General features: G+C 43.5%; 2 protein-coding genes across 3 annotated transcripts in view; both read right to left on the reverse strand.

The window, feature by feature from the left end:
* LOC308317472 (netrin receptor UNC5C-like) overlaps positions 1-21,331 on the reverse strand; it is a 232,059-nt gene that overhangs the window by 129,941 nt on the left and 80,787 nt on the right. The gene's annotated exons all lie outside the window — the stretch shown is intronic.
* LOC308317769 (histo-blood group ABO system transferase 2-like) lies at positions 10,615-19,221 on the reverse strand (the record flags this gene model as incomplete). Its single annotated transcript, XM_080767049.1, is given in 4 exon segments — positions 10,615-11,103; positions 11,107-11,417; positions 17,467-17,488; positions 19,165-19,221. Coding segments are annotated over 4 exon segments (879 nt in total).

Here is a 21,331-nt window from a genome sequence, read left to right on the forward strand (position 1 = left end):
TTGCATTTGCAACGCAATAGACCACTCTCGCCATCTCTCTGGCTTGCAATTTTCATCAACCCCTAAATGCTTGTTATGGTTGTTTTTTCTTTTGTTTTTTTCAAGAAATGTCACCACACCTTGCATGCATTTTCATTCAAATTCCTCCTTTCTAACCACCAGAAGAAGGTCGATGGGAGAGAGAAAAAACTTGCATATAGTCTCAGATATAGATAACAACATATTGTTATGATGGATGGACTATCATCCACCTGATGGGCTCTCGCTCTCACGCGCACACACACACACACACACACACACACACACACACACACACACACACACACACACACACACACACACACACACACACACACACACACACACACACACACACACACACACACACACACACACACACGCAGTCAAATTATGTCATTCATATGCATAGGCTTAAGTACTGTAAACTTGTGGTGGTTCCAACTTTTTTGAGTTGCTGTGTAACGGTTGTCTTCCAGACGGATTCTCACTCCCTTAGCCCTAGCCTGAGGGGATAATGGAGCTTCTCTTTCATTCATGTTCTACTATCGGCACTCAACATCGCTATTAATACAAGGCAGCAGCCAGCGCTGGCCAGAGCATTAGAATATCAAAACACTGGCCAGGGAAAGAAGTTGAATATTTGAGAGATAGAGGGATAGTTTGTCTGGCTTTCTGGCAGGCAGAATGTCTGATAAAATGCCTACATAGCAGTCTGTCCCTATCTATGTGTGTCCAGATTTGTTGGTCTGTCTGTACTTTAGTGAATTTCTTTGTCTCCCTGTCTGGAAAGCAAATCCATTGAACCATATTATGTTGACCTTCCTCTGTTCTTCCTCTCTTCCCTTTTCCTCAAACGTGTCATTCTCCCATTCTCACATGTTGACACAGTGATATATCTGTGGTCTCCGCTCCACAGACACACATCACCTCTTCGTCTCCCCTTCCCTCAATCCTTTTAGCTATAACCCCGCTCTCTGCTGTGTTTACACCAAGTTTATAATAGTTAACTAAAACTAACTAAAAAACTAAAACTAGAATTAAAAAAACATTTTAGTTAACTGAAACTAATAAAAACTAAAAATAAATAATAATTAAAAAACGATAACTAAACTGAAACTGTATTGCGTGTCCTCAAAACGAACTGAAATTATAGACAAAATACCCTTAGTTTTAGTTTTTATCAATATTTATATGCCTATCGGATATTTCTAATATAATCCCTTTAAATTTCATTTCTCCAACTAGTTTCATGGCAGTTTTCAGCAACGTACGGCAGCATGTAGCCACGCTAACCCTAACCCACAAATAAACCGTACGAAAAAAACTAAAACCAAACTAAAACTAAACTAAACTAAAACTAAACTAAAACTAAGCATTTTCACCAAAATAAAAACTAAATAAAAACTAGCAAACCCGCTCTAAAAACTAACTAAAACTAACTGAATTAGAAAAGAATGTCAAAACCAGGGGGGCAGTCAGACAGATATTTTGTGAAGCCACTGAGGAAATCGGGATTTCCTGAAAGTTCATATAATGGCCTGTTGTGGCGCTGTCATTGGACCCAGAAAAACCCATAGCCCCATAGAAGTCCATGTATTTGGGCCCAACTTCACCTAGACTGTATTACCTTAATAAACATGGTCATGAATACTTTCTGCTTCCAGTCACTAGTTTAAAGTCTCATTTCTAATGTCATAATATTCTTTTTGAAAAATTATGGTCCCATTTATTTAAAAAATGACCATAAAGTCATATGTTCTGAGGGGCGTGGCTACCGTTACAGTCTATGATCGGGATTCCCCTCCCACTCGAGTCAAAATAAAAACCAACGGAGAAGAAGGGGGGAAGTCCCGCCTCGTTGTCTGGGCCAGCCAATGGCCAGCTGGGCCAAAACGGATCTAGAAAGATGGCGACTTACAATACAAGGACTGACAGGCTTCATTTTACGTTCATGTTAGACCCGGAGAACGCTTTGTCCATATTTTTTACAGTCTATGGTCAAAACTAACTAAAACTAAACTATAATGAAAAAAAAACTAAACTATTATAACCTTGGTTTACACTAGTGACAACATTTTGGCGCAAAATTACAAAGTGTTGGCTATATTGCTGCCAAACTGCAAATTCAATTAAGTAGCACAAGGAAGTTGGAACTGGCTAATGGCAAGAAACATACCGTTTGATTGATTGACGCTTCACTGTGTGTGATTTTGATTGATTGACGCTTCACTGTGTGTGATTTTGATTGATTGACGCTTCACTGTGTGTGATTTTGTAGTGTGTGTTTTGTAGTGTGTGTTTTGTAGTGTGTGTCATGCCTTTCAGGATCTGCTCATAATTCTGACGGCGCATTAGTCCGACGACTTTCCGTGCGGTTAGGGACAGGGACAGGGTTAGTAATGGGGCGAATGGGGCAGACCAACGTGACATAGGAATAATCCAAAGTATGAATAATGATGCTGACCCATTCCTGTCATTTGCCGTAGCAACAACTGTCTGTCTGCTCTCTCTCTGCCACTCATATACATAGGAATAGATATTGACAACCAATTCCCATCGAGGACTGGTTCATTTTCCCAATTCCTTGGAATTGCATGCCTTCATGACTATGGATTCTGCGCAGCTCATCAATTTCATGTACTGAAAAATGTAACATACTGTGTAGCATGTAATTCCCTTAAAGTGCAGGACTGTTGTGTTTTTGATACTCTGGGCGAGTACTGCATCCCCTCAACCCAGCACTGGCATGTCCAATGTCACATCCAATGTTATCTATCTTGCAGTAATGGTAATGAGGAATCATATGGAACCCATAATTCATGTTTAGCTCATAATTGTCATAGTTCAGATACAAGTGATGGGATTTCTTGTAGCACAGTTATATAGCTTCACAATATTTTTTTCCTTGAGTAGGAAAACCTAAATGAAAAGTTACTCTTTCACTTCTCCCATTTCATCATTTCCAGATGATGATATAGTTCTGAATGTTTTCACATGGTATGCAATGAGTGCTCAAATCAAGTCTACAAGCTCTCACATTTTGCAACACATTCTGCTCTCTCATCTTGTTGGTTCACAGGTCTGTTTCTGTGACATGAATCAGTGTTGGTGCACAGGTCTGTTTCTGTGACATGAATCAGTGTTGGTGCACAGGTCTGTTTCTGTGACATGAATCAGTGTTGGTGCACAGGTCTGTTTCTGTGACATGAATCAGTGTTGGTGCACAGGTCTGTTTCTGTGACATGAATCAGTGTTGGTGCACAGGTCTGTTTCTGTGACATGAAGTGTTGGTGCACAGGTTTGTTTCTGTGCCATGAATCAGTGTTGGTGCACAGGTCTGTTTCTGTGACATGAATCAGTGTTGGTGGACACAGGTCTGCAAGCTCTCAACATTAGGGTTGGTATTTGGCCTTTTCATGTTCTTTGCAACAGATACCACTAGAAATGCTGCAAAAGTCAAGGAGCACAGATTTGTCAATGTGTGATGCGTGAAAGCACATTTTGTGATGTTGCAGTGACTTTTCTGATGTTCTAAAAGTTTGTCAATCTACACAATTGTGAATACTTTTTCCTTGTACAAATTCAGATTTTTGCTTCACATAATGTTCTCACAGTATTTCCTAATAGTGTTCAAATAAATCTAGCATTTTGCAACATACTGTATTCACCTCCGTAGGTCTATATGCCCTGATATTCTGGCCCCGGGTCATATTCTGGCCCCCGGTCAGATAGCTTGTGAATCTGCTTGCACATTGTTGCTGAGGTTATTGCAATGACACCTCATCGCCTTGAGAGTGATAAAAGGGCCAAGATGTTGATAAGCTTGCACTGATTGGTCTTCCCCAGTGGCTAGCGATGGTATGGCAGCTGACAAATCAGTGCAGCTAAATTGCCACCTCAGGCTGAACTGGCACAGCGAGCGTCACCAAACGTACCATGTGGCACAGCATGAATGACAGGTGTACTGCAGGTGTTCTGGTAAAACGGAGGAGGAAGAGGAATAGGAGGAGGGAGTGCGTATAGATTCACATTACAGTGCCACATGTTGCTCTCCTACCCAACAATGACAGAGTCAACACCTCTGGTTGGTGTGTGTGTGTGTGTGTGTGTGTGTGTGTGTATATATATATATATATATATATATATATATATATATATATATATATATATATATGTATCAATTACCATAAATGAATATGACATGCTCATCACTGGATCATGGTTAGTCTAGTGATTGAGATTACAATTCTCATAATACAATTTCGGTGAGCACCAGAAGGGAATTACTGTACACACGAAGAAAGAACTAATTTAAAAAGTGGCTTTGAATCAAATAATAAAACTTAGAGGCTTAGGGCTTAGAAACATATTTTGGCTGTTTTCCTTTTTTCTCCTCTTTCAATCTCAGAAGATGAACATTGTCATGCTCTGGCATTCCTCCATCTGGAGACTCGCCGTCTCTCTCTCCCCCTCTCTCTCACTCTCTCCCCCTCTCTCTCACTCTCTCCCCCCCTCTCCCCCTCTCTCTCTCTCTCATTCTCTCTCTCTAGCCCCTTTTACACCGCCTGTTCAAGGCGGGAGTGTTGCCTCATCATGCTGCCACTCTGTGTATATATAAGGTAGGGAGAGGGGATGGAGGGTTGACCAATGTCAGATTTGATAACCGGATAGCCACACCAGCGGCTCTGTCAGGGTCCCCCCGGGCCCACAGGGTCCCCCCGGGTCCCCCAGGCACACCGTTAGTCTGAACCACACCAAACATAACACTGTTCAGGAGTCTGCCATGCCAATAGTCACATGAGGGGCCCCAGGCGCTCCATTTCTCCAATGTGCAACACACCTGCCACAAAAACTACAGCAGTGTTTGACACTTCAAATGGCCATAACTCCATGGTCATTGTCCTGACCATAACAGCCTGAAAATCTAGTATCTAAAAATAACCACCGCCGATTCATTTGAACTGTATTCATACATACCTAACTCCCCAGAAACGTTATAAAATGAAACCTACTCTATCCCCAAATTGTTTACTTTGTTCATTAAATGTAACTGGTACTTTCATGTATATAATGTGGGGGTGTCCCACAGTTAAATGCTTTTGGACGCAGGTTACGATTATTGTGTTACTGTTGTGCAAAATGTAGGCTTCTTAATGACACAATGATTCATTAAGTCATTGATCTCATTAAAGACGTTTCTGGTTTGTTGGAAGGAAGCACAGCCGCATGAGGAAGGTAGTGCACGCACATCCGTGGCTGGTGCACGACAAGGAGCAGTATCACAAAAGTGGCTTCTTTCCTTTATATCAATCTTAGATGGACCCCCCCCCCCTTCCTCCCCCCATTTCTCCTCCAGTAACTACAAATAGATCCACAGGGTGTTGTTATATATAATGGATTTCTGCCTCTGACCTTATTACAGACACATTACTGACCTTATTACAGACACATTACTGACCATATTCCCTTCACTTGATCTGCCTCGTTTGGGTAGTTTCTGTACATACCACACACTTATGTACAACCTCTCTCTCTCTCTCTCTCTCTCTCTCTCTCACACACACACACACACACACACACACACACACACACACACACACACACACACACACACACACACACACACACACACACACACACACACACACACAAGTCCATCCAAACCATATGCTGACTTTTGGATTATGCACTCGCTATGCATAGTTTAAGTTTTGGGGAGTGATATGATCCTGTTGGCATGTGGTGTGTGACAACCCGGCCATGAGAAGTTGATGTTCAGGCCGTTTCAGCTAAGCTATATGTGTGCCAATAACACAACCTGGATTGTGTTATGTGTGTCACGTACGTGTATCTGTGTGGTAGTGGTATGGAGATGATATCCAAAGTGCCGTGCTGCTCGTAAAACTGTCCTTTATAAGTTTACAGGCAGCATATGTCTATCCTGCTGTTCTCTGGTGGAATGAGTGTGTGAGTCTAGCCAGCGGCTAGATCCCATAGCCTACAAAGCTGTAATGTTAATAACAGATCCCATAGGCCGAACTCTGAATCTTTGGTGTTTATACACAAAACGCCAATAAACATCTTACATTTTGGGAATGTGAAAAGCGGCACCCTTGTGGTCTACATTATGCTAAATGTCAATGCCCGTGTGCAAGTTCAGATCAATTGCTCAACCCACTGAGGAGAAAATGTGAAACAGACTGACAGACATTTCCTTAATATATAATCTCTCTCTCTCTCTATCTCTCTCTGTCATCCTATCTAGTATCAGAGCCCTTGAGAGAGCATCAGGGCCCAGATAAAAGGGTCTAATGCTCCCTCAAGCACCACTTTCAGTATGATGTGGTCCAGTGATCTCTGGTTGTGACTTTGTGTGCGCGGGCGGGCGGGCGTGCGTGCGCGTATGTGTATGTGTGTGCGTGTGAGTGTGCTCGTGCGTGCGTGTGTGCACATGCATACTAAGGGTGGAAGACATAAGGAAACATCACTGTCAAATTATAATGAAAAAAAAGTACACTTGATTTTAATTTAGCTCTTGTCTGCAAAAATCTGATAAATGTCTCTTTTTTAATTGTCTTACATGAGTAAAAAGCATTTATGCCACTAATGTACAGGGTGCTGGGGGTGCTGGGGCATGTTCTCTCCTCCGTGTCATCAGCACCCATATAATACCCTAGCTGGGGTTGGCAAAAGGGCCTTTCTGTGTGAACATGTTCTTCCATGTTCTTGCATGCCCCTAGTGTAGGTACCCTCACAAAAAAACATGCTGAAATCCTGGTCTCTAAACTGCCACGTACACTGTGGCCAGCCTGGGAGCCTGATGGAGGGGAAAGGAACTGTTTGGAATAACGTGTTCCTTCCATGCGCTACATTTAAGGGAAAAATAAGAAATAAGACCATTACTGCATCAAAAGTGATCAACAAACTACTATACAACTGGTCAAACATTGGCCAACTTATGAAATGATATGAGAAAGAGGCAACTGTGAAATTAGACGATCTAAAAGTCTTGCAACGGGAGGTGCTGTTAAGGCCTATTCATAGTATGGATTTTCGGTGGTGAGGTGACCACCGCTCCGCTGGTGAGCTGACCACTGGAGCTGAAATAATGTTGAGCGGTGATGAGTAAAAAAGAGAAGGGCTGGTGGCGGTGGTTTGCTCTTCACCGCGGCTTGTGACATCATGTTGTAGTTCGGTGGTCACCTAACCACTGAAAATCCAGACTATGAATAGGCCTTTAGATCTGCTATTTTCACAATATTTATCTGTGAAACTGAGTCAAACTAAATGTAATACATCAACTTTCGCAATCCCAAGTGCTTGTCAGTTCAAAAATGTTTGTTTTGGGGGTCACAGCCTGAAAGGTTGAGGACCACTGCTACTGTATACAGTACCAGTGAACCAGTACAGTGGTTGTATAATGTCTTCTAGGCCTACTAGAATGACTCTGGATAGAGGAGCTTTAATTTAAAGGAGCTTTAGCAATGAAGATGCCATCTACACTGAACCAGTGTAGATGATAACAGCAAACAACAAAACACGGAAATTGCTTTTCGAGTTTGTTTTCCTTTTTGAGTGTTTACCCCCTATATCAGCACACAGCAATGTAGAGATAGTGCAGGTGGTTGAAAGGTGTAAGTGCTTCGTGTAGCCATGGTTAAAATTAAATACCAAACTGCAACCTCTGATGGATAATTTCAATTATTTCCACTTCATTCTACTCTTGCATGTCCATTCATTCAATACACAGGGATTGTGTAGTGTGTGTGTGTGTGTGTGTGTGTGTGTGTGTGTGTGTGAGACTCCATTTGCTCATTTAAAATTTGGACATCCCGTTGCCCCTGCAAGGTGAGCAGCCAGGTGGCAGGTTCGAAAAACCTTCAAATGTCCAGGGAACATGGTCCAGGTTCATTGTTAAATTATCTTGTTTGAAGACCATGCAGTTATATAGCCTAGTTATAAACATTTGCCTGGCTATGTAGGGCAAGCCCTGAGGTAAGACTTGCATTGCATTAGTAAACGTAGGTTAATAGACATCCTATGTTTTACAAACTGTAGAAGCATTTTCAGATAAATATTCAGATCAAAAAACGTTATTAATAAAATAAACTTCACTAGTGGCGAGATTATATGTTTCAAAGAGTGTAAATGCTGAGGAGAGTTTACCAATTTTGACACTCTCCGATTTTACCACATTTGGTGGAAACAATCTACAAGGTCACAACGCGCCACAATGCCACACACTGTAGTGTAGATCGTCTATTTTCTGTAAAGACATTTGGTGTAGAGAAACACCTAAGGGCCTTGGGGGACTACAGTCAACAACATATGGGTTAAGTGGTGAAATTAACATTGGCGTTTACTAATGTACATAGTAATGCATCGTAATAAGTGAACAGCAATGTTAAAAGTCCACAGTAGGCTGCCCCTATGCAACCCTATAGTATTTACTGAATGGCTTATACAAATAATACAGTAGCAGAGGTCATACAGCCTATACATGTCAGAAAGGATAGACGTGAAATGGTCAAAGCTAAACAAATCAAAGGTTACAAGTTCAAATGAACAAATGGCCCTAAGTGTACGTGTTTACATGTGGAAAGCAGGCTGTATGGAAATGGTTATATACGTTGAGAGTTGAAACAGCCTGCAGGCTCCCTGTGCTGCATGACTGCTTCTTTTCACTGAGGCCACACAAAGAGCTGCAGTGAGCCTACAGGTTGGATACTTAACTGGGGTCAGAAAGTCAAAGTTGAGAAGGCTTTTACTGAGACTTTTTGTGTGTGTGTGTGTGTGTGTGTGTGTGTGTGTGTGCGTGCGTGCGTGCGTGCGTGCGTGCGTGCGTGCGTGCGCGTATGCCTGCACACTATGTGTATGTGTACCTTAGTTACTAATAAGGAAGCCTTGTATAGTATGGCGAAAGAGTAGACAATGAGGTCAAAAGTTGAAATGTTAAGAGGCTCTTTTGAGTGTGTGGGCGGTAGGTTGTTTCCTCAAAGGGCTAATGGACTTTTATTGAAATAATTGCTTTGAGATCAAGGGCTCGATTTCCGTCCCCGCCGTTACCCGTGACACAGCCCGCAAGTCAGCCACTGCCCGAAAATGACGAGTATAGGAGCTTGCTCTGTCCCTAAATGGTACTTTGGTCCAGCGTCACTGGCTATCTATTATGCCGACACCGGTATTTGGTCCTAGAGGTGTGGTCATATGGGCGTGTTGGCACGCTTTCCCCTGAATTTCTATTTTGGTCACACACATTTGGGAAGGCGCATAGTGGAGTTTAAAAGCACCCATAAGCCGTATGCCAAATTTGTTTGGTAGATGCTTCATCTCTCCTTATTCTCCTACGCATCTCTTTGTAATTTTCCTATAGTCAGCAGTAGTGATGCCTGCCACGCACTTCCTTGTGTCCAATGTGCTTATACAATTGTCCAGCACAAGTGAGACTTCAAGGCAGCAACGCAGCACTCTTCCATGGGCTATATAGAAGGCTATGAAGCAATATACTGTAGCACTGGGCATAACGGGCAACGGATAAGGGATCTCTTAAAGGCAATGGCATGTGGCACAGTGATTGGTTTAATTATTGTAACGCCCAAACCACACCTATGCATAATGTAACAGGTAGCGGAGGTGTTTTAGAGATTTAGACAGATGACCAAAATAGCCATGCACTTTAGTGCGGGAACGCCCCTTCCCCAATGCTAAATCCCCAAATTGTAGCTTTAGAAAGCTCGAACAAAAATAGAGCCCATAGAAAATAATGTACAGTAATATATATATATAGATTTATATATATATATATATACTGTATATATATATAACAGTAAGATGGGGAGAGAGTGACGGGGAAAGTGGGTTAGGTGTCAAAAACACAAGGTTTCGTAGTTATCGGCAACCTTCGGTCGCAATAACCATACCAGTAAGACGCCTGAGGGCTAGAAGCGACCGAGGTCGCATGCATGCACTGCTGGGCGAGCGCTGGCGCTTTGGAACGGGGGGTCAGATCAACATATCCGCCTGGGTGACAGAAGACTGCTGGGAGAGCGCTGATCTTTGGCATGGGGGGTAATATCTTAATTTTCGGGCCTGTTGAGAACTCTAGTTTTCGCCGGCTGCCGGGCACGGCTGCACTAATAACTTTGGGGCAGGCCCGTCACGTGATGTCACATGCTCCATCCCTGATGTCACGTGATGTCACGTGCCCAACATACAAACTGACGGGAAATGCGCAATTCCATAGTTAACTGCGACCTTTGGTCGTAATAAAACTGTTGGTTGACAATAAATAGTATTATAATGTGTGTCGAGGCATAAAGGAATAAAAATAAATCTAGCCAAAGAAGGCTACCAAAGACCTGGCAGTTCAATATCAACTTATGAACAATTTCTGGGGATTTCACGTCCCCACTTAAACCCAGTGATCCCTTAAATATATTCATAATTATTGCAGAATTACTCTTTTACTATGGTGTCGGGGGTTCAGTCAGAGGGTTTCAAAAGTATCAGTTTGACACAAATCCGGTGAAAGAAGCTTAGAATAAAAACACAGTATAGCAGCAGATTGGAGAGGACTGTCTGGTAAGTGCACAACTAATGGTGTAATACCACGTTCATTAACGTGTGAACATGACAACCGGTTGTGTCCTGCCACAGATACTCCGGGGACAAAACCTTGGAGGGTTTATTGATGTACATGAATCTGTTGAGGTGGCTCTCATCCTGCCACGCTGCTTCTATTCCCTGCTGGGCGTCCAGATCAAAGTTGTGGCGGCAAGTGGACACCAGATCCTGGACGTAAGGCTGCTCGCCCCCAAATACGGCAGCGCTGTAGTAGTAGTCCCCTTCGTGAGGGGCCATGTAGGCCTTTGAGGCCGGCCTACGTTCATAAGTGAACACACTGCGCTCGGCGGCGTAATACCCTGGGTGTATCACGGCGACCAGCTGGCCAAGAGTCTCCGTCCCCCACCGAGCGCGGAACTTAGAGTCGACGTCCAAACAGAAGATGTAGTCGGCGTGGCCTCGTAGCTCCGTTGCTATCAAATCATCAATATGCGTCATTCTTCCGGCTGATATATCCTGTCAGCGTCCCAACGCTGGAACGGACCTGACGAACAGCTCTCGCCCGGCGGCCATCTCCACAGGAGGAACTTCATCGGGCCGGTCCGTGAACACATAGTAAAGGACCTTGGCGGCGCCCTGCGCGAAGAAATGGCGCTCCGCTGTCTCGAGAAAGTCCTTCAGGAAGGTTGTGTACTTTCCTACGCCGAAGACTGTCAAGGCGACAGTGGGGGCACGTGATTTGTGCATGGTGTCTAACAGCACGGGGTCAAACGTGTCGTCCCACACGATGGGGGCTTGCCATGGCGTCACATGTCCGATGTCGGCACGCCGGTCTCCCAAGACACGGGGTTAATGGAAACGCATGTGTGAGTCCGGTGGCAGAGAGGCCAGGCCCGGGCCCAGCCGCAATGGTTCCTCAGCCTGGTGGCACGTCGGTCCAATTCGCATTTCAAGGTAAGTCCATGTTAGAAGCAGCAGGCCCAGCAGAATTATTGTTGAAAACACGAAGGGCCAGTATCTCTTATGAAACCTCATCTTCCTTCCTTCCTGACAGCAGTAAAGATTGCTAATCCTTCACCCAAGGTCTTAGATTTCACCAAAAATATATTTTCTGTGTGACAGGTGTCAAGAGAGGTTATTATATTATATATAGACTCAGACTTACGATGACAATGTCACGCCGCGGGCCGCATGAGGCCCGCGGATCACCAGTTTGACACCCCTGGTGTAGATGTAACATTAATAGACTTGCATGACTAGACCTAATGGACTATGGCTGAATAGGCAATCAGAAATATGAGGATAGCAAATGCTCATTTTAAATAGGGGTATCGATTTGACTTCTTTAAAGTGAATCCATTATGATGTATTGTGTGTACTAAATATTGTGCAATGAAAAGACGAAGCAAAATGGAATCTCTTCATATGCTGACACAAATTGTCCTGTATTAATATTTTAATAGGAGAGCTACTGTATATTGCTTTTCTGCTGTGTCGAATGTATTTGATGTAGTAAACACGCATGCAGTTTGCAGTACACACACAAGCACGCCACGTATGCACACAGACCATGCAAAAGAAATGCAATATTCTGAAGACAGAACATGCGAATGACGAACAAGACATAACAAGGTTCTTTTCATATCAGGGTTCTGTTGCCATGACATGACATGCTGTGTGTGATCATCATCAACACTCTTTTTGAGGGACTGAGATTTTAGGGGGCACAGAAAAATCCTATTCACGCTTTGGTGTGGCACACCGGACCTGTTCTTCAAAGACAACACCATTTCAGTGTGTGTGTGCGTGCGTGCATGTGCACGCCTGTGCGTGTCCATTTGGCTTCTGTGGATGTAGAGTTGTAGACTAACAGGAAAGAAAAAGAAAGGCAGAGAAAGGTGAGAGTGGGGGGATGGAAATTGGAGGATGAGGTCGGAAGAAAGAGAGGAAGGATAAAAGCAAAGGGATGAAAGAGAGAGAGAGACAGAGAAGAAACAATAGAAGGCCTCATGCTCCCTCTGTGTGATCCACAGCTCTACAGTATAGAAGCTACACAGTCAAATCCTCAGTGTATTTATGCATTTGTAACTCCCATGCATTTGGACGGTGTCAGAGTTAACACTTTAATTTCCCGGGTTATTTAATCCATTAAATTATAGCGCCCAGTCGATTTATAGCAAGGGAGCACTTTTACCGACGGACCGGATGTTGTTCTGGATGTGGCTGTAGCAGCTAGATGTAGCCAAAACACTCTAAAGGATGTGGCTGTAGCAGCTAGATGTATAGCCAAAACACTCTAAAGGATGTGGCTGTAGCAGCTAGATGTAGCCAAAACACTCTAAAGGATGTGGCTGTAGCAGCTAGATGTAGCCAAAACACTCTCCATACGATCGACAACGACGGGAGGTAAGAATAAATCTATCGCGACTAGTGACTGGACAGCGGAGGGCCGTCTAACACAGGATTATTTTATAATTAGATATAATTAGATTTATGATTTAGATCGCGAGTTATTAACGTTTTAAGATTTTCGTTGTCGTCGGCTAAACACGGGGGGAACATTTTCGATGATGTCTCACACTCTGACTGTTGCGCAACATCGAGGATTGCGCAACAGGCACTCCAAGGCTGAAGAGCGATGCGATCCGTTTTCATATCAATAAACTTCGTCTTTTGGATAAAACTTCGTATTGGGTTTCGGGCGTTACTAATAGAAAGGACGGTTAACTTCGTCCTGGGCAATTGAGGTGTTAACCGAACGCCCAGGAATTTAGACTGCACACTGACCCATACAGTCTACTGTATAATATCTTACTGTGTATTCTCCTCGTATTGATCTGGATATAACAGAAGATGAAATATCAGAGCTGTCGTCTCATATCGTCTCATATCCATTCTATTGGTCACATTGTTTGTCATCACTCTGCATGCCAGTGTCTGTCGCCAAATGTACACTTACAGCCCTCTCTACTGGAAGCTGAGTACTGCAGACTCTTGTCATATCTAGCCCCAGAAGTAAAGATTGTTTTTAAATCAATATCCATCACCTCATAGCTGAGTGGGGGAAGGTGGACGGGGATCTTAAAAGTGCTTTGTAAAGCCAATTACATATACATTTACTGTACGTACTGTACTTGTACTGTACATACTATTTTTAATTAATCTAATGCGTGCAATGGTGTTGTGCGTGGAAAAGAACTGATCTGCAATCTCACAATGCGTTATATTGCATTTATTCGTTGTTGTTTTTTTGTATGTGTGTGACGCCATTATATGAAGGAGTAAAAGTTTACAGTTTACCTTATTTAACTTTTTTATCTTGTACCCTTTTGGGTTGTGTTTTACAGTATTGGTTAAAAAAAATATATATATTTTTTTAATATATTTTATGGAGGGACAGACAGTAGGCTGAGAGAGATGGGGTGTAAAGACATGCAGTAAAGGCCGTTGGGATCGGGAGTCGAACCCGCGCCACACTGCCAGACTGGATTGCAGCCACGGTGCCTGGACGGCTGAGCCATAGCCAGTCTTGGTTAAATTAACAGTAATGTTTTGCAGTGTACCGTCCCTGGCAAAACAATCAACTATCGGTATAATACTTTCTCTACATGACGCTGATTTAGTGACCTGTATTCTCTCTCTCTCTCTCTCCTTCTACCCCCCAACCCCTCTCTCTATTTCTCTCTCCTTTTTCAATTTGTCTGTAGTATTACATAAAAAGAAAATCACATTATCACACACACACACACACACACACACACACACACACACACACACACACACACACACACACACACACAGTGAGAGACAGTGGTGGTATCAGTATGTGATGTTAGACTGGTGTGATTAATGGTGCTTTGTGCATCAGTGAGCATACGGACTGGAAAACAGCACAAACATTATCATAACCTGAAAGACCTAATTACTGCGGCACACATTAGACAGCATTGTGCAGTGCTGTGTGTGTGTGTGTGTGTGTGTGTGTGTGTGTGTGTGTGTGTGTGTGTGTGTGTGTGTGTGCATGGCTGCACGTGTGTGCGTGCATGTGAGTGAGGGAGGTGGGGGGTAGAACACTGCAGGGATGGAAGATTTATGACCCTGCTATGGAATGCTATGCTGCGTCCTCTCCATGCCTTTTGTGTCGCCCACCATTCTGGTGCAAATTAGGAATATGATAATGCACCTAATTATGGTGTCATGGGTTCCATTCCATTCCAAAAAACAAAACAAAAAGGCCATTTTCCTATCACGCTGTGAGCTTCTGGATCTGCTATTTTTGAAAATGAAAAAAGGGATGCTTGTGTGATTGTGATAACATTGTATCTAAGTCCATAATTTATTCTGACCCCAAGCTCCCCAAAAAGGTCTGTCCTGACCCCTTATGCATAATTTATACATTATGGATAATTATTATGGACTTAGATGGTTCTTTGTCTCAACTCATATTGTTCATTTATTGTTAATTATAAACTTAAAGTCTAGATCCCCCAAAATCTCTGTTAGGTGGAAACCTCATGTCCACAAATGTTACTTTTCAGGATTCAAATAAAAAAATATAAAACATATTTTTGATAGTTTTGTGAGGCACTGTAGAATGAACAAGTGGGGCATTAGTTCATGAAAAAACACAACATTTTTAAATATGGAGATAAGAGGTTTCTGGCCGACAGCAACAAAATGTATTTAATTCAGTCTGACCAGAAGCAGGGATGAAACACATCTCCACTGGCCATAAAAATGAATGACCCGAGCGGTGAAATCAAAAGGCATAAATCCCTCCCATCCCCCCAGCAAATCATATGTGGTGTACGTGTGTATGTGCATTCGTGTACCTCAGACTCCTTTGGCAGACTGAATAAGGGGTTATTTCAAAACACAGATGTGACCATTAAATCACACAACCTGCTTCCTACAAGACGTCAGTGAGCCCTCGGACCCTCCTGAGAAAACATCTAGGCGGCACCGCCGGCACATCACACACACAGCCACTGACCTGTAACATCCAAAGCCCAAAGCAATATCACACATAGCGAGACACTGTGTCGGAAACATATGATGGGATCGTCATTGCTCCTTACTGTCTCCAGCAAGCGTATCGTTGCCGTCGGGCAGAAACCTTTTATCTCCAACATTTCAACTCATGTTTTTATTTGTAAATGAATGCCCTGGCCTACCTCATCGAGCCTGAAAACAGGCCATCTTCAATCTCATCATGAGGTGTAGTGAGCTTGCAGATATGTCATTTTCGATATATTGGTTAAGTCTGTCCATGGGTTTTATGCCAAATTAACCAATGGATATAGTATTAATAAGAGCGTGTGAAATAATAACTACATTGGATGCATTAGAACACAGGTCCCTAAAGGGAAGATAAACACATAGATGGCTGAACAACTTTAATGAGTGACAACATAATAAATACTATACAGGACCCTTGAATGTGCCTACATTCATCCATTAATTCATTATTTGGTTAAATCTCTTTCAGTGCATCTCCATCTGCCCTTCTCTCTCTCTCTGTACTATAGTGGATAAGTAATTCCGCCCTAAGGCGCCTGTTGGCACCAGGGGGGAGGAGAGAGGGAGGGACCAATAGACAGAGAGCAGGGCACATCATAGAGTGCACTGGATGGATGGGAGGCGAATAGAGACTGATGAAGAGACTGGAGGTATGAGAGTTAAATGACAGAAGGACATCTGAGACATGTGCACAGAGAGACCCTGCTGATGATAATGAATGATAACACCAATCTTTATCATATTATCTACTGGCACAATTGACAGTCTGCACGGGTACTTCTTGTTTGATCGCAACAGAAAAGACAGCCAAGCCAGACAATTATGTGCTGTACAGTTGCACGACTTTGAACGAGGATAAAGGTTTGCACAGGGTACAGAGAGACAGAGAGTGAGAGAGAGAGAGAGAAACAGGATATCAAGAGAAAGAGAGAGATATACTGTATACTACCAGTAGAGAGAGGCATGATACCAAGAGGTGAGGGAGTAACATTTAGAAAACTGAAAATACTGAACATCCAAACATGTCAGTACTCATTGTGCTAGCAAAGATAAGTCCTAATTTTAGGTGTGTGTGTGTGCTCATTACACAGAGTGTGTGTGCGAGTGAGTATAGTATATAGCCTACACATACATGTGTACACAAACGCTCTCTCTCTTACCACACACACACACACACACACACACACACACACACACACACACACAGTCACTCACACACACACACACACACACACACACACACACACACACACACACACACACACACGTACGTTCAGATTTTATGAAAAGTCTGACACATTATTGCCAGAAGCTGGCAAACAGAAACCCGGCCAAGGACAGACTGGAAGTGCTGGAAGTAGTTGCTCAGGAGGTAGAGCGGCTGTCTGGGAACAGGAAGGTTCCTGGTTCACAACCTGGCTGTGTGTCAGAGTGCCCTTGAGCAAGACCCTGAACCCCTAACTGCTCTACATGAGCAGTTTGTTGCCTTGCATGGTTGCCTCCGCCGTCGGTGGGTGAATGTGTACTGTAATGTAACATCATGTAATGTGCAACTATCACAGAAGCAGAGTCATAGTGCCAAATGTATGTGATGCAATATCATTGCAATAAATGGGTTATATTATTGACCAACGTGTATGGGTGAATAACTGAATATGAAGTGCATTTAAGTACATTTGAGTGAAAAACTTGAGAAAACGTTCTACTACAGTATATACCGGTATATAAACAGTCCGTTCACCATTTACAGAGCCAAACAAACTTTCTTGTGACAGATCAGGAATCAGAATGATTCAGCACAGCAGAGACTGGTGAGAGAGAGAGAGGGTGAGAGTGTTCCAGGCAGAAGGTGCTGTATATTACCATGGAAACAGAGAAGTGTTTGCTGATGGAGGTAGAGAATACACAAGAATCAATCACACACAGGATCCTAGAATGAACATCTAATGTCGTTCATTATCATTAGTCAGCCTCAAACTAATTTGAAAAAAATACATACAGATAGATTTGATCTACATGATTTGTTTAGAAAATCATGAATGTCTGCTTGGAGAGAATAGACTTTCCTTAAGTAGTCTTCGCTCTTGATTTTACATGAATACAAAGACAACAGAGCCCATCATTTGAACACACTTCTTTTGTTTGAAAGCATTGTAAATGTTAATTGGTAATCATTTCTATCCCAACAAACCTTGGGAAAATACAGAATATTGAATGTGGCCTTAGCCAACATGAGCAGACCAGACATCAAAAGGGGGGTGTTTATTGAAGTACCTCCCCAGTCTATACACCTAGTTAAGTTCTTTTTTTGTATGCTGAGGGCCTGGGGGAGACTCTGCACACGTTTGATGTCTGGGATGAGATGGAAAATGAGATGATGTTCAACAAAGGGCCTGAAATGGCTCTGTGTTTACCGAGCAAGAAAGGCCAAGCGTTGGGCAAGAGCCCGCGGTGCAGGAGTTCTCACAGAGAAGCGTTTTCCAACTCCAATTTAACTTTCATTAAAGCTAAGCCACATCCACACACAGCGATGACACTATGCTGACTCTCGGAAATGATTTGTCACCTCACTTATTTTCATCAATTTCTCAAAAATGTGTATATTGTGTTTCCTCTTCTTTCCAAATCCCTAGAATAACAAAGATTATATCAAATCAAATCAAAAGGTTTAACTTGGTCTCTCGGATTATCAGCGGTCAGGGATGCCATCGTAGTGAAGAATGAATATTCTGTGGCTATAAAGGTAAGCAAATACAAAAAAAGGCTGGCAGTGGCTAAAAAAAGCCAGAAATAAAGTATGGTATGGTAGTCAATGAGTTATTGAGGAGCATGTCTATATTTTCATCAAATCTAACTAGGCTTTTTTCACATCTTTATCAAATCAAACTAAAAATAAAGAACGACACAACTATCCTTGTGTCTTCCACTGTTGGCCTGCTTGCTGTGCCTAAAGAAATGGCAACTAAAAAACACGGTGAAGCGGCTTACTGCTTCTACGGGCCGACGGCATGTAGAAGTACTGTACCTTCGACAGACAACCTCTGTAGACATTTTTAAAGCACAGCTCAAGACCCACTTCTACACTCTTGCGCTTTTACATTCCTTGTTATTCATGTCCTCACTGTATTGCATTACTGCTAATATTTTAATGTTTTATGCCTTGCTTTTCTTGCTTTTATTTTTTTTATTGCTCTGTAAAGCCCTTTGAGGCCACCAGGTTACAGTGTCCTCACAGACAAAAAGTGTCGGTGTCAAACCGCGAAACCGGCACAATCAGAGGGATAGAATTATAGACGGTTCAGCACTTTTGAATGGTCATGGTATCAGTGGAAGGTCAAATCCATTACACAGACAGCACAGCACGTGCGTGAGCGTGTGTGTGCATGCGTGTGCATGTGTGTTCGTGTGTGTGTGTGTGTGTGTGTGTGCGCTTCCAGGTTTGAATTGATTAGCTGAAGCGTGATGTCACAATTGGAACAGCTGGATGGAAGTGGCAGGATACCTGCCCTTTGAATGACAGGCAGGTGTTTGGCTGCCTTCAAGGCTGACTAGCTGGCTCACCGGCTTGGCTGACGGGCTGACCTGCTGGCACATGGCACTGGTTTGGCTAGCCGACATAACTGGTTGGCTGGTTTGCTACGGAGCTGGCCATCTGACTAGGTGGCAGGCTGACTGCCTGCTGGACAGCTGACTCACTGGCGGGGCCGGCTTGGATTACTGGCTGCACAAATATCACTGTATGTGTGTGCAAAGTCTACTGAACAACCAGAGTGAAGAGGAACAGAAAAGACACCAAGAGAGAGCGCGTTGCACGTCGGAAATAGCCGACCCATGCATACAAGCTCCAAGCTCACCACGTGCAGGGGATGCGGGCTTAATAAGGGTGAGGTGAAGAAGTGCGTGGGATATATGCAAGAAAAGAGAATAAGGGTGGAGGAGAATAAGCAGGTCTGGTGAAGGAATGGTGACAGACGGAGAACAATGGAAGTGGAAATGATGGGCTAGGAGGGGGAGTATGGGGAGGAGAGAGGGAAGGAAGGATAGTGTGTGCAGGGGGGAGGGGGGAGGGGGGGGAAGGAAAAGGTTACAGACGGAAATGTGAAGATGGAAGAGGGCATCAGGTGTAATTTGAATTATGCTAATCATGCTTATGCTATTATGCTAATCATTGTAGAACCTCTGGGTCAACGAGACTCGCGTGTCACAACAACGCCTTGTTTACGCCTTGTTTATGTTTTCTAATCTTAATTTTGCTGTCTTGCCTATTGTCCTCCATCCTCTCGTCCTTACTTTCGTATCTCTAATCCTTTCCCCATCCAGACTCTCTCCACCACTCTCCTCCTGCTCTCTCCCCCCCCCCCACCCTCTCTGCTGCTTCTCTTGTCCTCATCTCTCCCCCTCCCAGGATTGCCCTTCTGTAGTTTCCAGTTGGCGTCCAGCTCCCAGCAGCAGCAGTGTGCCGTCCAACATGACCTCTGTGTTTCTGTTTTCTCTATTCTTCTCTGTCAAAACCTCTGAGACCAAAAACTCCTTCCAAAACGCCCACTTTAAACATACTTCAAGTCATATACAGTATATCTCCCCTGCCCCCCTATGACCTGAACACACACACGCATGCCCACGCACACACAGACATTATTCAAACCCATGCACCCACGAGTCAGCGTCATTATACACGCGCACACACACACACACACACACACACACACACACACACACACACCTGTGACCCATGTTGGTTTGCAAGCCATCTGTTCATTCATTTCAGAGAACAAACACACCTGACAGCACTGAGGAGCTGCTAAGTCCATTTCACTGTTCACTGAACAGCGCAATTGAGTCGACTAGATGGAGGGATAAGCTGGAACAAAAACGTAACGCACCCTGAGGGGAATTGGAGATAGAGAACCCCTGTTCCTGTCCAAAGCCATTTCTCTGAGTCAGAGAACTGTATTTCTCTCAAGCCGCTGTCATCTTACGGGGAATAATAATCCAGAGCTTTGATACCAGCTGAGGGTAGAAGGACTTGAGCATTGACAGAGCTGAACGTATAACACAAGGTCAAGCAATGGCAGACTGCACGTACGTTTACTCCAGTGGTTTTCACACTGCCTGTGCTCAAAGCAAGTCAAAAGCCCAAGGCACACATGTACTGTATTCATAGAGAAAATAGCTGATCTGAAAGATCACAGTGGGACCCATTGTGAGCTCATAGATGTGCCATTGTTGGTTTTTCTGAAACGTTCCCCCTAAAGAAATTCCAAAACTACGGACGCCAGGTTAAAAGTGGTTAATAGTAGAGAATTTACCTCTGTATTGGGAAATTACTAATTTGTGTTTGAAGGATTAACTGCAAAACTGAACCGGTGAATGCAGACCGAGTGGAATAGTAAGAGAGTGGCGACACGCTTTGATCTCGCCGCAAAGCGGGTGCCTATGGGCTATAGTTCCAAACATTGGAACTACGCATCCCATTGAGATAGAATGAGCACTTCCGCATTCCATTGTTACAGTGGGAGTCAACGCTAGTGTCGCCATTCTCTTACTAGATTACTCTGAATGCAAAAAGAGCTAAAAGCTAGGAGGTTATGATTACATACTAGGCTTGCTAGCTAGCAGGCTATATGAACCAGATGATCAACTTCAGTCCAATCCATCGCGACTATTATAACTATGATCGTGCAGCTTAGCTGTTTGTTTTTAATAATGCCGCACACCTGCACTTTTG

The sequence above is a fragment of the Protomyctophum bolini genome, assembly GCF_963924005.1.
Source record: "Protomyctophum bolini genome assembly, chromosome: 6".
NCBI classification, from domain to species: domain Eukaryota; kingdom Metazoa; phylum Chordata; class Actinopteri; order Myctophiformes; family Myctophidae; genus Protomyctophum; species Protomyctophum bolini.